This window comes from Xyrauchen texanus, chromosome 11 (genome assembly GCF_025860055.1).
Source record: "Xyrauchen texanus isolate HMW12.3.18 chromosome 11, RBS_HiC_50CHRs, whole genome shotgun sequence".
NCBI lineage: Eukaryota > Metazoa > Chordata > Actinopteri > Cypriniformes > Catostomidae > Xyrauchen > Xyrauchen texanus.
Window position 1 is genome coordinate 39809588 of NC_068286.1, and position 15249 is coordinate 39824836.

The following is a 15249-nucleotide window of genomic DNA, read 5'->3' on the forward strand; positions in this document are numbered from 1 at the left end:
TTATAGTAAAGCACCATTATTGTGTTTTATTGTTAGTATGGTAAGCCTGCATCAAAATAATGCAAATCCACATGCATCTCAAAATATGAGATGATATGTTTTGATTGTTAAGCTTAGCAAATGCTTTAATTTTTCATTCAAGCGCCTACTAATTCTATTTGTAAATTGTCTAAGAGTGATGTGTTTCTTTTCCAGGCTTACCATAATCAAGTTACAGTGCAGAATTGTTTCATCAAAAGCAGGCCAGGCTATTTTTATGTAGTCATCACTGTGCTGGAAGAAGCTTGTGTTATTTATCAACTTAAAGGGTGTGTACTACGTGAAATCCTAAATCCCAGACGAAGCTCTCGACTAAAATTTGCAATGCTAGCACATGTCCATGAACTAATGTTACTTTAACTAATTAGTACTCATTTCACTCAGAGTATAATGTTATTCTCTAAATTCAAATGTGTATTTTTTTATACTTACAATGTGTAAATATTTTCCATTGATTTTTCCTATGAATTTTTCCAGTTGCCACCATCATTCACATCCCTAAAACCCATAAATAGTACATTACTGAGAGTTATTTGATAGTAACAGCTATATTAAACACTATGTTAATACAATCTTAAACTGTGAAACTAGGCAATGTTTTTTTTTTAAATTAATTTATGCTTTATGCATAAAATTGGCCTGGACTGCTTTACAGAAAACAAGGGAGAGGAAATATATACATATACACTGCCATTCAAAAGTTTGGGGTCACTTGACTGAAATGTTTATTTGAAGGCGTATGCTTAAATTTAAATGCATTAATTATATTTGAATCCAAAAATATAATTGTGCCAACATATTCTTACATAGTCTTCATATTCGTATTTTTTTTTTTTTTAAATGGATGACTTGGACCGAATAATAATTTTTTTTTTTTTTTTTACATTTTGTTAATATCATTAAGAATAGTAATAGTAATGTAGTGAACACACATACACAAGATGAGACAGTCACAATGTCGGATGAAACTGCTTTATTAATAGAAAGCAGGCAAAAGTACATAACAGGGTAAATCCAGAGGGAGAATCGTCGAGGGAAGCGTAGGGTCAAAAGCCGGGGAATCAAAGTATCATAAGGGGCAAATCCGGGAGAGAGTGGTAAACGAGAGCGGGAGGTCGAAGCCGGGAAAACAGTTAACAATTACGGCGAAGAACTAGACGGGACTAACGGGATCAAAGACAGGGGAACAAGGGGAGCTGGCAAGCTAAGGGGTAAACAAGAGGAAGGCAGAACTAGACGAGACTAGCGGGGGGCAAAGATACGGGAAACTAAACACAATAACCAACGGGTGTGAAACGAATGTGCTGTGATATAAATAGGGGAACTAACGAGCGGTGCAGGTGTAACGAATAAAGGGGTGATTGAGATGAGTGCAGGTGAAACTAATGTGCAGGAGGATTGGAAGCGCGTGAGAAACTCGAGGAAGGGAGATTGCCTACGAGCATGTGAGCGAGAAGGAGCAAAGTGGGCGTGAGGGCTCGTGCGAGCAAAAAGAGCGTGAAAAGCTCGAGGGGGCGGAGCGAGGTCGAGGGAGTGAGTGTGTGTGCGACGAAGCGGGGATGGGGCAGAGGAGCGGGGTTCGTGACAAGTAATAATGATAAAACTTTGTTTATTAGAATTACTACTGTTTTGGATATAATTATTTTACATTTAACATACAAAATTATAGTTATTATTATTATTATTATTATTATGTAAATATATATATAAACAATTATTAATTATTAATTATTAAAAAATATACATTTTATTATTATTATTTATGTTATTATTCTATAAATATACAAAACTATTGAATTACTATAACAAAAATATATTTTATTATTATATAAATATATAAAACAAATAAATTAAATTAACAATAAATTGTTGTTGTCATTAACAATTTTTATTGATTCCATACTCAAATTAACACAAACAGTACATGAAAACACGGAATCAACATTTATCCATATATGACACATGTCTGAGGCCGAATGCATAATAATAAATCAAAATCTTTGGTAGGCCTAGCCCACATTTGTCAATCGGCCTATGCAATTTACTGAAATATAATCTGTGATGTTCCAAATGAAGGACATTGATATGCTATAAAATTGCTTGAAATAAGAGAGGAGAACATCTATAGGGAGAGAATGTAGCAGGTAGTTGAATTTTGATTCAATTGTAATAATATTTACCTTCCCAATCATAGATAAATGAAATGAAGCCCACCTGCCCACATAGCTCAAAAACCTTTTTATTAAGGGTAAAAATTAACTGTATAATTATCACAAACATTTGCTAATTAAAATAATTAAATACTCAATGCCCTGTTTGTGCCACTGGAAGGTGCCCGACTGAAAAGCCATTACCGGGCAGTACGCTGTCAGAAACAAAGCTTAGGATTTAAACCAATTAACTTTCTTTTTTGATTTTACAACTAATTAATGTATCCTGAGAACTTATAAAAGGAATTAATAATTCTGTGGTGGCAAGGCATAGATCTAGTAGGGTTGAAGATGAATAATAAAATATAATCTGCGTAAAGCAAATTCTTATGTACCACACCTCCCACCACCACCCCTGGAAAATTATACTCCTTTCTTATCACGTCTGCTAATGGTTCCAAGGCAAGACAGCACAATAATGGGGAAAGAGGGCAACCCTGCCGGGTGCCGCAATCCAGAGTAAAATCATCTGAAATTAATCCATTTGTTTGTACCGCCACTACCGCGTGTCTTTAAAGTAAAGTAGAGATGGCAGTGATCAGATTTATCAGAAGAGCTAAATAAACCCCACCTGATCTAGATGACATAACTTTACTTAATTGATTGGCCAAAATCTTTGAAAATATTTTAACGTCTAGCTAGATCAGGAAAATTGGATGGTAACTTTTACACTCGCTTGGATCTTTGTCCTTTTCAAGAATCAGACTGATCCGGGCATGTGTCATGGTTGGTGGAAGCTTTCTATTCTTTAATGATTCCGTATAAACTTCTAGCAAAAGTGGAGCCAGTTCTGTAGTATAAGATCTAAAAAATTCAGCGGCAAAGCCGTCTGGCCCTGGAGTCTTGCCTATAGGCAAGGCCTTAATTACCTCGGCAAGCTCCTCCAAGTTTATCTCTGAATCAAGAGAATGTTTTTGCTCAGTCATCAGTTTAGGAAGTTCTAATGGTTCTACAAAGTTTCTAATATCTCCATCAGCAGACGAAGATGTGCAATGATAGAGATCAAAATGGAATTTTTTAAAAGCATTATTAATATCAATGGCCGAGGTCAATATTTCACCCCAGCAGATGTCGCTGAGGGAATGGTAGAAAATGACTCTCTCTGTTTTATATATCTAGACAGAAGTTTCCCTACCCTGTCCCCAGACTCAAAAAAATATATATTTTGAATTATTATTATTATTATTTACACTGATAGATTAAAACCAGCCCTCACTTTTTCATTCCAGCTGATGTCATTTCTACAGTGGAGTTTAACCAGACGGGGGATCTGCTGGCCACAGGGGACAAGGGAGGGAGAGTGGTAATCTTCCAGCGAGAGACAGAGGTGGGTCAAAGTGTGAGCAAAGCCCTGCAGTGGGGGATTGATAATGGGGTTCAGATCAGTGTTTTTGAATTAGATTGTGGACAGTTTGACTTTGGTGGGAGGGGAAGATCAAAGATCATAATAATTTAAAAATGCTGTGTTGCACAAAAATATCGCAATACACCGTTTTTGTATCTCTACAGCACAGAACACTGAATATGCATGAGGTGATTTTAATTTTCATTACCCAAAGAGCTCTCTGACAGAATCTAAACGAATCTGATTTAAATTGCTTCATAATGCCAAGGTATTAGATATTTATTATGACATAGTGCCATCTGGTTCACAGATCACTCATTGCGAAATACTGTTTCAATATTTATCTGCATTTTCTTTGTATAAACCCAGATTTTAGCCTGCTAAAATCAAAACACATTTATAAGACTCCTCATCTGCAGTATCACCCACCAAAAGAGCAGACATTTTATTTGGCCCTCTGTTTATTTGTTATTTTGGAGGTAATTTAGTAAAACACGGCTTTAATACTGAAAGGAGAATGTTCTACATTTCTCTTTGTACAAGTGTGACGTGGGTAAGCACAAGAAATTTGCAATTACACTTTAATTGCAAATCAGACTACGCCGCCCTGGTGGAGAGCCAGGGAAATACACCAAGGAAGAACACACAGGTAAGTATTACCCACTGAGGGCGAAGATATAAGCCAGTGAGACGGGTAACAATACAAACTATACTTTATTTTGTTAAAAGACACATCACTAAAAACACACCATAGAAAAATACTTCTCCAGGGCAGGCCTCGCAGGAACAAGGCAGGCCGGGCGCACTCAGAGGTCGTCCAAACCCACTTAAATTCACCCCAAAAATCAGACAGCGAGGCACTGCAAAGCAATTGTGTTAATACACATCACACACTGTGAAGCACACACACACCTCTAAAGAAAGGCGGCCGGCCTCCCCCGTTCCACCTCGAACCCCTACCAGCTCCTGGAGACACAAGAAGAGAATCAAATAATAATTAACTGAGAAGTTATATTAAAAACCCCCCCCCCAACCTAAATGAAATGTACAACCACAATGATTGGCACGTCAAAGGCGCCCCAGCCGCCTGTCCAGATAAGGCCGATCAACGAGCAATGCCTGCGTGGTTACGGTTACAATGAGTTGTACAACGAAAACATCAATTAGTATGTACCAATATATAAAAAATAAATAACACAAAAACCATAAAGAAACCAATAAAAAATAATCCACACGCAGTAATTACAAGAAAAATCCAACAAGACAGAACACAAAAAAAACAACTGAAATCCTACAAACACAAACAAATAAATGTACATACTTAACCAGTCAAATCAATCGTACATCACACAAGCAGTAACACAGAGCGTGGGTTGGTTGACCCAAAAGAACCAACCTGCTAAGCGGTAAACTCAGCACAGCGGAGCAAACAAACAAACGAAAATAAGAAATTTGATCCGATAGCAAAACAGCAGCGGCATCTCCTGTAGCGTCCTCACACTGGATAAAGTTTACTGATGGTGAAGTCCCCTTTCCCTTTAACACCAGTAACACCAGATATTAAACAAAGTCTAAAAAAATCTCAAACCAAAAAAAGAACGAAATACTTAGTGTCTCCAAGTGAACACCAACCGCCTGTTATGTGGCTACTCAAAGCGCCACAGCCTGGTTTATTTTAAATAAACAACACCCACCGGTCCGTTGTATGATTGCTCCAAGCGCCGCAGCCCAATCTGTCAGCCAGCACCCACACACCCGCTATTTTACTATTAGCGAGAGCAGTACATCGTAACTACTATAACCGCTAGTAAAGTTTACCAAGAATGCCGCACATACCTGTGATCACATACAGCCGCCCTTCCTCCCAATGCCCATGTCGCCGGCAATGCTGTGAATCAAACTATAAACAGTACATATTACAACAGAGCAGTCCAGCCTATTGAAAAATGCTACTAGCTTTAACATACCTGCAAACCACCGTAACAGGGAAAGGAAATGCCAAGGGGAGAGGGGAGCCCAGAATCAGCAAGACACGTCAACTGACGTCAAAATAAAAGGTCCTTAAATACTAAAGGTGCTACCACCTCATTGGTCTTCCACCCATCCACTAATAAACCAATAACCTAGCTCTTTTATCCTGTCACATTCTACCCCCGTTTTTTTTTTTAAATCAGCGACCCGCTGATGACACAAGGACAACTCCCCGTAGACTATTCCCGCCCTACATCCCAGGGTCTAAACCACGCTGAAATCTGGTTAGAGCTAGGTCCTGGTAGGGTGCCAGATCTTATCCCTCCTTCAACAGCTCGTGGAAGATGGTGCAGATTTGAGTGGTGCCCCGCAGTAACCCGCCCGGTTCTCCTCAAGGAGGCGCCATCCACCCCCCGCTTAACTGGGCCTCCGACAAACTAACTGGCCCCGATGGTACACTCAATACAAAATCAGAAACCTCGTGGCCCCCAGCAACTGGGGTAGCCTCCGCAAACCCCACCGACCCAGCCTGAGAAGTAGAAATACCCGTGGACACCGACACCCCAGGGACTGACCCCTGACATACGGGGAGGGTAACCGGTACCACCCTAAACAGGTCGATGTCTACCACGGGCGTTTCCACTGAAGGTAACTCTTCCTCCAGCCCAAGAGAGGGTGTTGGGGCAGAGACTGGACCGGTTCTCTGGATCCGGGCCTTCAAAGCAGAACGATGAACACACCTACCGTTCCCCAAGTCGCCCACTGGTGCGATGGTATATACCACCCCACCCTCCTTGGGTGCCCTTATGACCTGATACACCACTGGGCTCCACAGGTCCTGAATTTTATGGCGTCCTCTAACGCCATATTCACGCAGATAAACTAACTGGCCCTCCCCCAGTGGTGCATCACGGGCATGAGCATCATGTTAGCCTTCACGGCGATCAGCAGCAGCTTCAAGCCGTCCCTGTGCCCCCTCAAACGCCACTTGAAGCCTTGCCTGGTGTTCCCTCATCCATTCATGCACACCACCCACCCCCACCTCCTGGGCTCTACCTAAAAGGAAGTCCACCGGAAGTCTTGGCTCCTGCCCAAACATTAAAACGTATGGGGATTCGCCAGTCGTCTGATGGGGGTAGTGTTGTAGCAGAACAGCACCTGTGGGAGGCATGAGGCCCAGTCTACTTTCCTGGATGCCGGCAGCGCACGCAAAAGGTTATGCAGCGTCCTATTAAAGCATTCGCACTGCCCATTACCTGCTGGGTGGTAAGGGGTTGTGCGAGACTTTTCCACCTTGTACAGTGTGCAAAGCTGCCGTACTAGGGAGGACTCAAAATTCCGTCCCTGATCGGAATGAATCCGACCAGGGACACCGAACCTATAGAACCACTCCTGCACCAGAACTTGGGCCACTGTTTCGGCCCGTTGATCCCGTGTAGGCACCGCCCAGGTGTACTTGGTAAAATGTCAGTCATAACCAGCACGTTCTCTAGCCCTGAACGAGTTGGCTCCAACACCGTGAAGTCTATGGCCAATATCTCATTTGGCCTCGAGGCCAACAGATAAAACCACTAGAACGAAGTTGGGTATCCTTGGAGGCCTGGCATCGCTCACACTCTCGACACCATTGGGTCACGTCTGATGTCAACCCTGGCCAATAGCAATGCTGCCGCGACCAGCTCAGTGGTGCGTTCCACCCTTGGTGCCCATGTTCCTGGTGAAGCAATGTCAACACGTCGTGGTGCAACAGTGAAGGTAAGAGCACTTGAAGTACTTCTTCTCCCCATCCGAGCAGAACACACGACGATGCAGTATGCCATCCCGGCTCACCAACCAACCCCATTGGCGCAACAGGATCACCACAGCTTTGGGCAGCTGCCGACGCTCGTCGGCATTAGGGGAACCCACGCCTCCAGAACTGCAACAGCTTGCTAATAACGGAGTCCTCCTCCTGTAGTGACTGCATGTCCACAGCCAAACCAGGCAGTGCGGTGACCACTGCTTGGGAACCCACCACTACTTCTCCGCCTGCCTTACCATGGTGGGTAAAGTTGTTCCTGGTAGCAATTGTCCCAATTCCTCCGGACTGGAGGGTCCCTGTCTGGAAAGGGCATCTGTATTCCAGTTGCACCTTCCGGAGCGATACCTCAGCTGAAAGTCAAAGGCAGCCAATTGAGCAGCCCAACGCTGTTCAGTGGCCCCCAGCTTGGCAGTAGCCAGGTGGCTAAGGGGATTATTGTCCGTAAAGACAACACACCTCTGCCCCAGTAGATATTCCCTAAACTTCTCTGTCATGGCCCACTTGAGTGCCAGGAACTCCAACTTCATAGAGCTGTAATTCCACATATTGCGCTCAGTGGGCCTGAGACTGCGGCTAGCATAAGCTATAGGCTGCACCTTTCCTCCCTGCTCCTGGGACAGAACCGCTCCCAAACCTCCATGGCTAGCGTCTACCTCCAAGATAAAGGGAATGGAAAAGTCAGCATAAGCTAGTACAGGGGCAGAGGTGAGCCTACTCTTCAACTCTTCAAAGCTCCCCTGACACTGCTCTGTCCAGGCCAAACCAAAGCTCAATTCTGCTCGAACCCTAGGCTTACGGCCAGCAACCTCAGCGACCAAACGGTTTAGTGGGGCCGCCAACTTGGCGAAACCCTCTACAAACCGTCGATAATAACTGGCAAACCCCAGGAACGAACGGAGCTCCTGCCACCCCACTAGGGCGCCGCCATTGCTTCACTGCCTCTCTTACTTGGATCGGTCGACACCCCTTCGGCCGAAATGACGTGTCCGAGATAACCTACTTCCTGCTGGAAAAACATGCATTTAGTTAACTTAGCCTTCAAACCCTCTCGCTCAAGCCGACTCAAAACCACTTCTAACCGCTCACGATGTTGTGCCACGGAGGAGGAAAACACCACTATATCGTCCAAGTATAACAAAAGGGACTGACACCTCTGGTCCCCAAACAACCTCTCCATCAACCTCTGAAAGGTGCCTGGGGCGTTGCAGAGCCCGAATGGCATACGGTTCCATTCGAAAAGACCGAAAGGGGTGCAAAAAGCGGTCTTGCATTTATCCTCCTCCGTGACAGGGACCTGGTTATAACCACTGGCGAGGTCCATAGTGGAAAACCACTGGGCCCCGGACAGTGAATCCAAGGTCTCCTCTATACGCGGGAGCGGGAAAGCATCTTTACGTGTTTTTGCATTCAGCTGGCGGTAATCTACGCACATACGCAACGAGCCATCTTTCTTTTTGGCCAACACAATGGGGGAGGCATAGGGGCTGCAACTCTCTCTAATAATGCTGGTTTCCAACAACTGATTTATGTGCATCTTCACCACGTCGTACTCAGACGGCGGAATCCGCCGGTGCCGAATGGGGACCGAATCTGTCAAAGGGATGTCATGAGAAAGAAGTTGAGTACATCCCAAATCCCCTTCATACGCAGAGAAGACCGTCTGAAATCTTAACAACAAAGACCTAACCTGTTCTTGTTCAGTCACGGACAACATGGACAAATCAAGACTCTCAATTTGCTCCTGCACGGAAGGAAGAACAGCAGGAATTTGGAGGTTTATTGACGCCGACACTGATTTAACTTCGGAAACCCCACAGGGAAAACTCACCATGTATACTTTTTGCAACGTACCCAACATGGAGTTCCGAAAAAGCAATGCATCTGTCACACCTACATTGACTACTGGCACATAAACCGTACCTCGGGACACCTGCATTAAAGCTGATGACGCCAACAGACCTGCAGCCAACCCAGCTTCTGGTGGCTCAAAAAGCACGGTCTCCCTGCCAGGTATCCAGGGCAAGTGGCGGCCACAACTTTCATTGTGCCACCCGAATACGACACGCACTCACGGCCCCAGTAATCGAACTTTGCCCAAATGGCCATTTTGAGGAACAAAGCTAACCTGACGGCAGTGTTGTAGTGCATGAAACACTGCCTTAGAGGCCCCTGACACAGACGGTGCATCAAAGAGGCCGGGACCATGCTGTCCAGAGAGCTCCCGATAGCACCGGCTCAACACATTCATTCCCAAAATACCAGGGACTTGAGCACAGGTGCCACCGGGAGGATCTCTGACCACCAGTATGCCACACCCTGGAATTACCCGACCACAAAGCTCAACGTCCAACTCGATGTAGCCCACATATGGCATCAATGACCCGTTGGCCGCATGAAGCTGCAACCATTGGCATGCCCTGAGCCGATCCTGACCCCATGGTGCAAACTGTTCAACAAAGCAACTTTCCGTAATTGTAGACACCATGGAGCCAGTATCGATCAAACAGGGCACCCGTACCCCCCCCATACTGACAACGAGATGAGGACACGACGCCATTAAATGCGGCCGGGGGCCTAATGTCCCTGAGTCCCGACTTTCCCCTACCGAACTGTGACCCTGCAGTTCGGCGGGACCTAGTTTTCCGTCGGTTGAGAACCTGTCCGCCCAACCCTCATAGAGGGCGACTCGCCACGGGTTGAAGAGGGAGGTGGGTGAATGCGCTCTCCGTGACATTCACGGGCAAAATGGCCTGGTCTCTGACACCGGTGACAGAGTAACACTTCCGTACGGGCGGGCCGACGACCCTGTTGGGGATACCGAATACCTGCGATACTCTGAGTGAGTTGATCTAATTGGTGCTGCTGCGATTTTAACATCTCCCGCAACTCCCACAACTCAGACTGAGAATTTCCCTGCACACCATACTGAATGCCATAAGCCATCGGGACCGACTGACTCCTACCTCTCGCACCCCTGGCATTCCCTCCCGCTCCCACCTAATGGCTTCCCCACGTACATCCAATAAGGTACAGGTGCGCTGCCGGTGGACTAACTGCTTTAATTCAGGCGGAGAGACATCAAGGCTGAGGAAAACTCTAACAGAGATTCCCCTCCTGTTGTCTCCTGGAGAAGAAGGCTTCTTGGAGTGCTACATACGATTGAGAGCAACCATACAACTCAGCGCAAAATCGCAATAATCCTATCTGGATCCCCCGATCTTCGCTGGGACTGTGTCTAATCTCTTCCCGTGCTTCACCCTCCAAATGATCAAAGAGAAAAAATGCTTTATCAATTTTGGACAAATAACGAGCCCAGCATGCAAGCCTCGGCCTCCTCTACCACCCACTCACCAATACTAGGGCCGGATCTGCCACAGAATTTTGGACACCGCCTATCCCTAGGTACTAAAACGAACCGCTCCGGCACAGTATCAATTCCTTCTGGCTGAGGAGGGCCAGCTACCGTAGCGGCGACAACAGGAGGAGTGCTAGGGCCCGCCACTCACCTGGGACCTGCTCACGACGCTAACCGGTCATTGTCTGCTCACGAACTGCGCCACTAATTCTCGCAACTCCTGCATTTCCTCCTCCATACTGGTCCGCTATACTCACCCTAAAAGAGAAAAAGCCACAAAATCCCGAAAAAGGGATACAGTCTTGCGAGAAATAAGACGCACGCTGCTGTTTTGCTCTGGGGAAAAAAAAAAAAACACAAAAACAAACAGGCAAAAATATCCACTCAAACACAATTACACCCCAGTCTCACTTCAGAACATCCTCGCCCTACCAGGCAAATCCTGCCGACTACGCCAAAATGTGACGCGGGTAAGCACAAGAAATTTGCAATTACACTTTAATTGCAAATCAGACTACGCCACCCTGGTGGAGAGCCAGGGAAATACTCCAAGGAAGAACACACAGGTAAGTATTACCCACTGAGGGCTAAGATATAAGCCAGTGAGACAGGGGTAACAATACAAAATATACTTTATTTTGTTAAAAGACACATCACTAAAAACACACCATAGAAAAATACTTCTCCAGGGCAGGCCTCGCGAGGAACAAGGCAGGCCAGGCGCACTCAGAGGTCAGTCCAAACCCACTTAAATTCACCCCAAAATCAGACAGCGAGGCACTGCAAAGCAATTGTGTTAATACACATCACACACTGTGAAGCACACACACACCTCTAAAGAAAGGCAGCCGGCCTCCCCTGCTCCACCTCGAACCCCTACCGCTCCTGGAGACACAAGAAGAGAATCAAATAATAATTAACTGAGAAGTTATATTACAAAACCCCCCAACCTAAATGAAATGTACAACCACAATGATTGGCACGTCAAAGGCTCCCAGCCGCCTGTCCAGATAAGGCCGATCAACGAGCAATGCCTGCGTGGTTACGGTTACAATGAGTTGTACAACGAAAACATCAATTAGTATGTACCAATATATAAAAAATAAATAACACAAAAACCATAAAGAAACCAATAACAAAATATAGCTGCAAGCAGCGATGGCGGGCCCAAGCCGGTGGCACCGCCACCCCCGTGCCTTTAGGGTCGCTGCTGGCACCGCTACCCCCGTGCCTTTAGGGTCGCTGTGCACGATGGGCAATAACGTAACCTCGCTTTGACCGCCGAGAAGACGTGTGCTGTAGAGCTCGCGATCAGCGTGGGCTCTGCAAAAGTGCGCATGGAGGGCACATATCAACCACAAAGTATGCGTGAGCACCCTTCCGATACCTAAAATGAAAAATGAGACACCCGGTCTCATGGAGTTAATGGACACAAGAAATAAGTACACAAGACTGAAAATTCATATGAAGTGTGCATTTGGGACAGGGCCTATGACCGTGAACCACAATAGTCACATCTATGAGGTAATTCAAATGTAGAATAATTTTTGATGTCATAGGTCAATATCTTTTGCAGCACTTAAACGTGTTAATCCAGAAGGCCAGTATTTATCCGGAGGTCTCTGAACAGGTTTATTAATGTAATTATAATTTACGCACTGCTGAAGTTTCATCGAGATCAGTTAATGTATGCAGAAGTTATAACACACTTCCTTGCTTTTATGCTGCCTTTATGTGCTTTTTGGAGCTTCAAAGTTCATTTGCAATGTGTTCCACATTCAAACCAAAATATCTGACTTTCTGTTGGTCTGTTTGTTCACTTGAGACATAAGGTGATTTCAAAGCTTTTTGAAAGTGACACACTTCCTTCTGCCAGTTGGTGGCGCTATAACTTTGACTCACAATAGTCACATCTATGTGACACACTGCTGAAGTTTCATCGAGATCAGTTAATGTATGCAGAAGTTATAACACACTTCCTTGCTTTAATGCTACCTTTATGTGCTTTTTGGAGCTTCAAAGTTCATTTGCAATGTGTTCCACATTCAAACCAAAATATCTGACTGTCTGTTGGTCGGAGCTAATGACTGTAAATTAGAAAGTTGTTCGGCTCGACGAGAACAATATACACGCCGAGTTTTGTAACTATAGATAGAACTAACTAAGTTAAGGGTTCTGACCCTTGTGCAAAGTTTCAAGAGTTTGAGCACGTTAAGGGCCCCAAAAGTCCCAGAAACCTTGAAAAACAATCAAACAGCAAATCTCACCCAACAGAGAACCCCCCTCCCTCCCCCTCCCACACACAAAAAATTTGGCAGGGCCATTCTGTCTGTCAGAGAGACACAGAGAGAAAAAACACTGAACGGGAGGGGTCACTCAGAGAGAGAAAAATTTAAAGAAATCCACATTCAAACCACAATATCTGACTTTCTGTTGGTCGGAGCTAATGACTGTAAATTAGGAAGTTGTTCGGCTTGATGAGAACAATATACACGCCGAGTTTTGTAACTGTAGATAGAACTAACTAAGTTATAACACACTTCATGTGTCCCCAACCTAAATGAAATGTACAACCACAATGATTGGCACGTCAAAGGCGCCCCAGCCGCCTGTCCAGATAAGGCCGATCAACGAGCAATGCCTGCGTGGTTACGGTTACAATGAGTTGTACAACGAAAACATCAATTAGTATGTACCAATATATAAAAAATAAATAACACAAAAACCATAAAGAAACCAATAAAAAATAATCCACACGCAGTAATTACAAGAAAAATCCAACAAGACAGAACACAAAAAAACAACTGAAATCCTACAAACACAAACAAATAAATGTACATACTTAACCAGTCAAATCAATCGTACATCACACAAGCAGTAACACAGAGCGTGGGTTGGTTGACCCAAAAGAACCAACCTGCTAAGCGGTAAACTCAGCACAGCGGAGCAAACAAACAAACGAAAATAAGAAATTTGATCCGATAGCAAAACAGCAGCGGCATCTCCTGTAGCGTCCTCACACTGGATAAAGTTTACTGATGGTGAAGTCCCCTTTCCTTTAACACCAGTAACACCAGATATTAAACAAAGTCTAAAAAATCTCAAACCAAAAAAAGAACGAAATACTTAGTGTCTCCAAGTGAACACCAACCGCCTGTTATGTGGCTACTCAAAGCGCCACAGCCTGGTTTATTTTAAATAAACAACACCCACCGGTCCGTTGTATGATTGCTCCAAGCGCCGCAGCCCAATCTGTCAGCCAGCACCCACACACCCGCTATTTTACTATTAGCGAGAGCAGTACATCGTAACTACTATAACCGCTAGTAAAGTTTACCAAGAATGCCGCACATACCTGTGATCACATACAGCCGCCCTTCCTCCCAATGCCCATGTCGCCGGCAATGCTGTGAATCAAACTATAAACAGTACATATTACAACAGAGCAGTCCAGCCTATTGAAAAATGCTACTAGCTTTAACATACCTGCAAACCACCGTAACAGGGAAAGGAAATGCCAAGGGGGAGAGGGGGGAGCCCAGAATCAGCAAGACACGTCAACTGACGTCAAAATAAAAGGTCCTTAAATACTAAAGGTGCTACCACCTCATTGGTCTTCCACCCATCCACTAATAAACCAATAACCTAGCTCTTTTATCCTGTCACATTCTACCCCCGTTTTTTTTTTTAAATCAGCGACCCGCTGATGACACAAGGACAACTCCCCGTAGACTATTCCCGCCCTACATCCCAGGGTCTAAACCACGCTGAAATCTGGTTAGAGCTAGGTCCTGGTAGGGTGCCAGATCTTATCCCTCCTTCAACAGCTCGTGGAAGATGGTGCAGATTTGAGTGGTGCCCCGCAGTAACCCGCCCGGTTCTCCTCAAGGAGGCGCCATCCACCCCCGCTAACTGGGCCTCCGACAAACTAACTGGCCCCGATGGTACACTCAATACAAAATCAGAAACCTCGTGGCCCCCAGCAACTGGGGTAGCCTCCGCAAACCCCACCGACCCAGCCTGAGAAGTAGAAATACCCGTGGACACCGACACCCCAGGGACTGACCCCTGACATACGGGGAGGGTAACCGGTACCACCCTAAACAGGTCGATGTCTACCACGGGCGTTTCCACTGAAGGTAACTCTTCCTCCAGCCCAAGAGAGGGTGTTGGGGCAGAGACTGGACCGGTTCTCTGGATCCGGGCCTTCAAAGCAGAACGATGAACACACCTACCGTTCCCCAAGTCGCCCACTGGTGCGATGGTATATACCACCCCACCCTCCTTGGGTGCCCTTATGACCTGATACACGACTGGGCTCCACAGGTCCTGAATTTTATGGCATCCTCTAACGCCATATTCACGCAGATAAACTAACTGGCCCTCCCCCAGTGGTGCATCACGGGCATGAGCATCATGTTGCGCCTTACGGCGATCAGCAGCAGCTTCAAGCCGTCCCTGTGCCCCCTCAAACGCCACTTGAAGCCTTGCCTGGTGTTCCCTCATCCATTCATGCACACCACCCACC

The 15249-nt window shown here is 45.4% G+C and overlaps 1 protein-coding gene across 1 annotated transcript in view; it reads left to right on the forward strand.

Moving 5' to 3' along the window:
- The window catches only part of LOC127651912 (serine/threonine-protein phosphatase 2A 55 kDa regulatory subunit B gamma isoform-like), a 37807-nt gene that overhangs the window by 1028 nt on the left and 21530 nt on the right, over positions 1-15249 (forward strand). The window contains exon 2 of the mRNA XM_052137973.1: positions 3479-3576. Within this exon, the coding sequence (XP_051993933.1) occupies positions 3479-3576 (98 nt within the window). The remainder of the gene's footprint in view (positions 1-3478; positions 3577-15249) is intronic.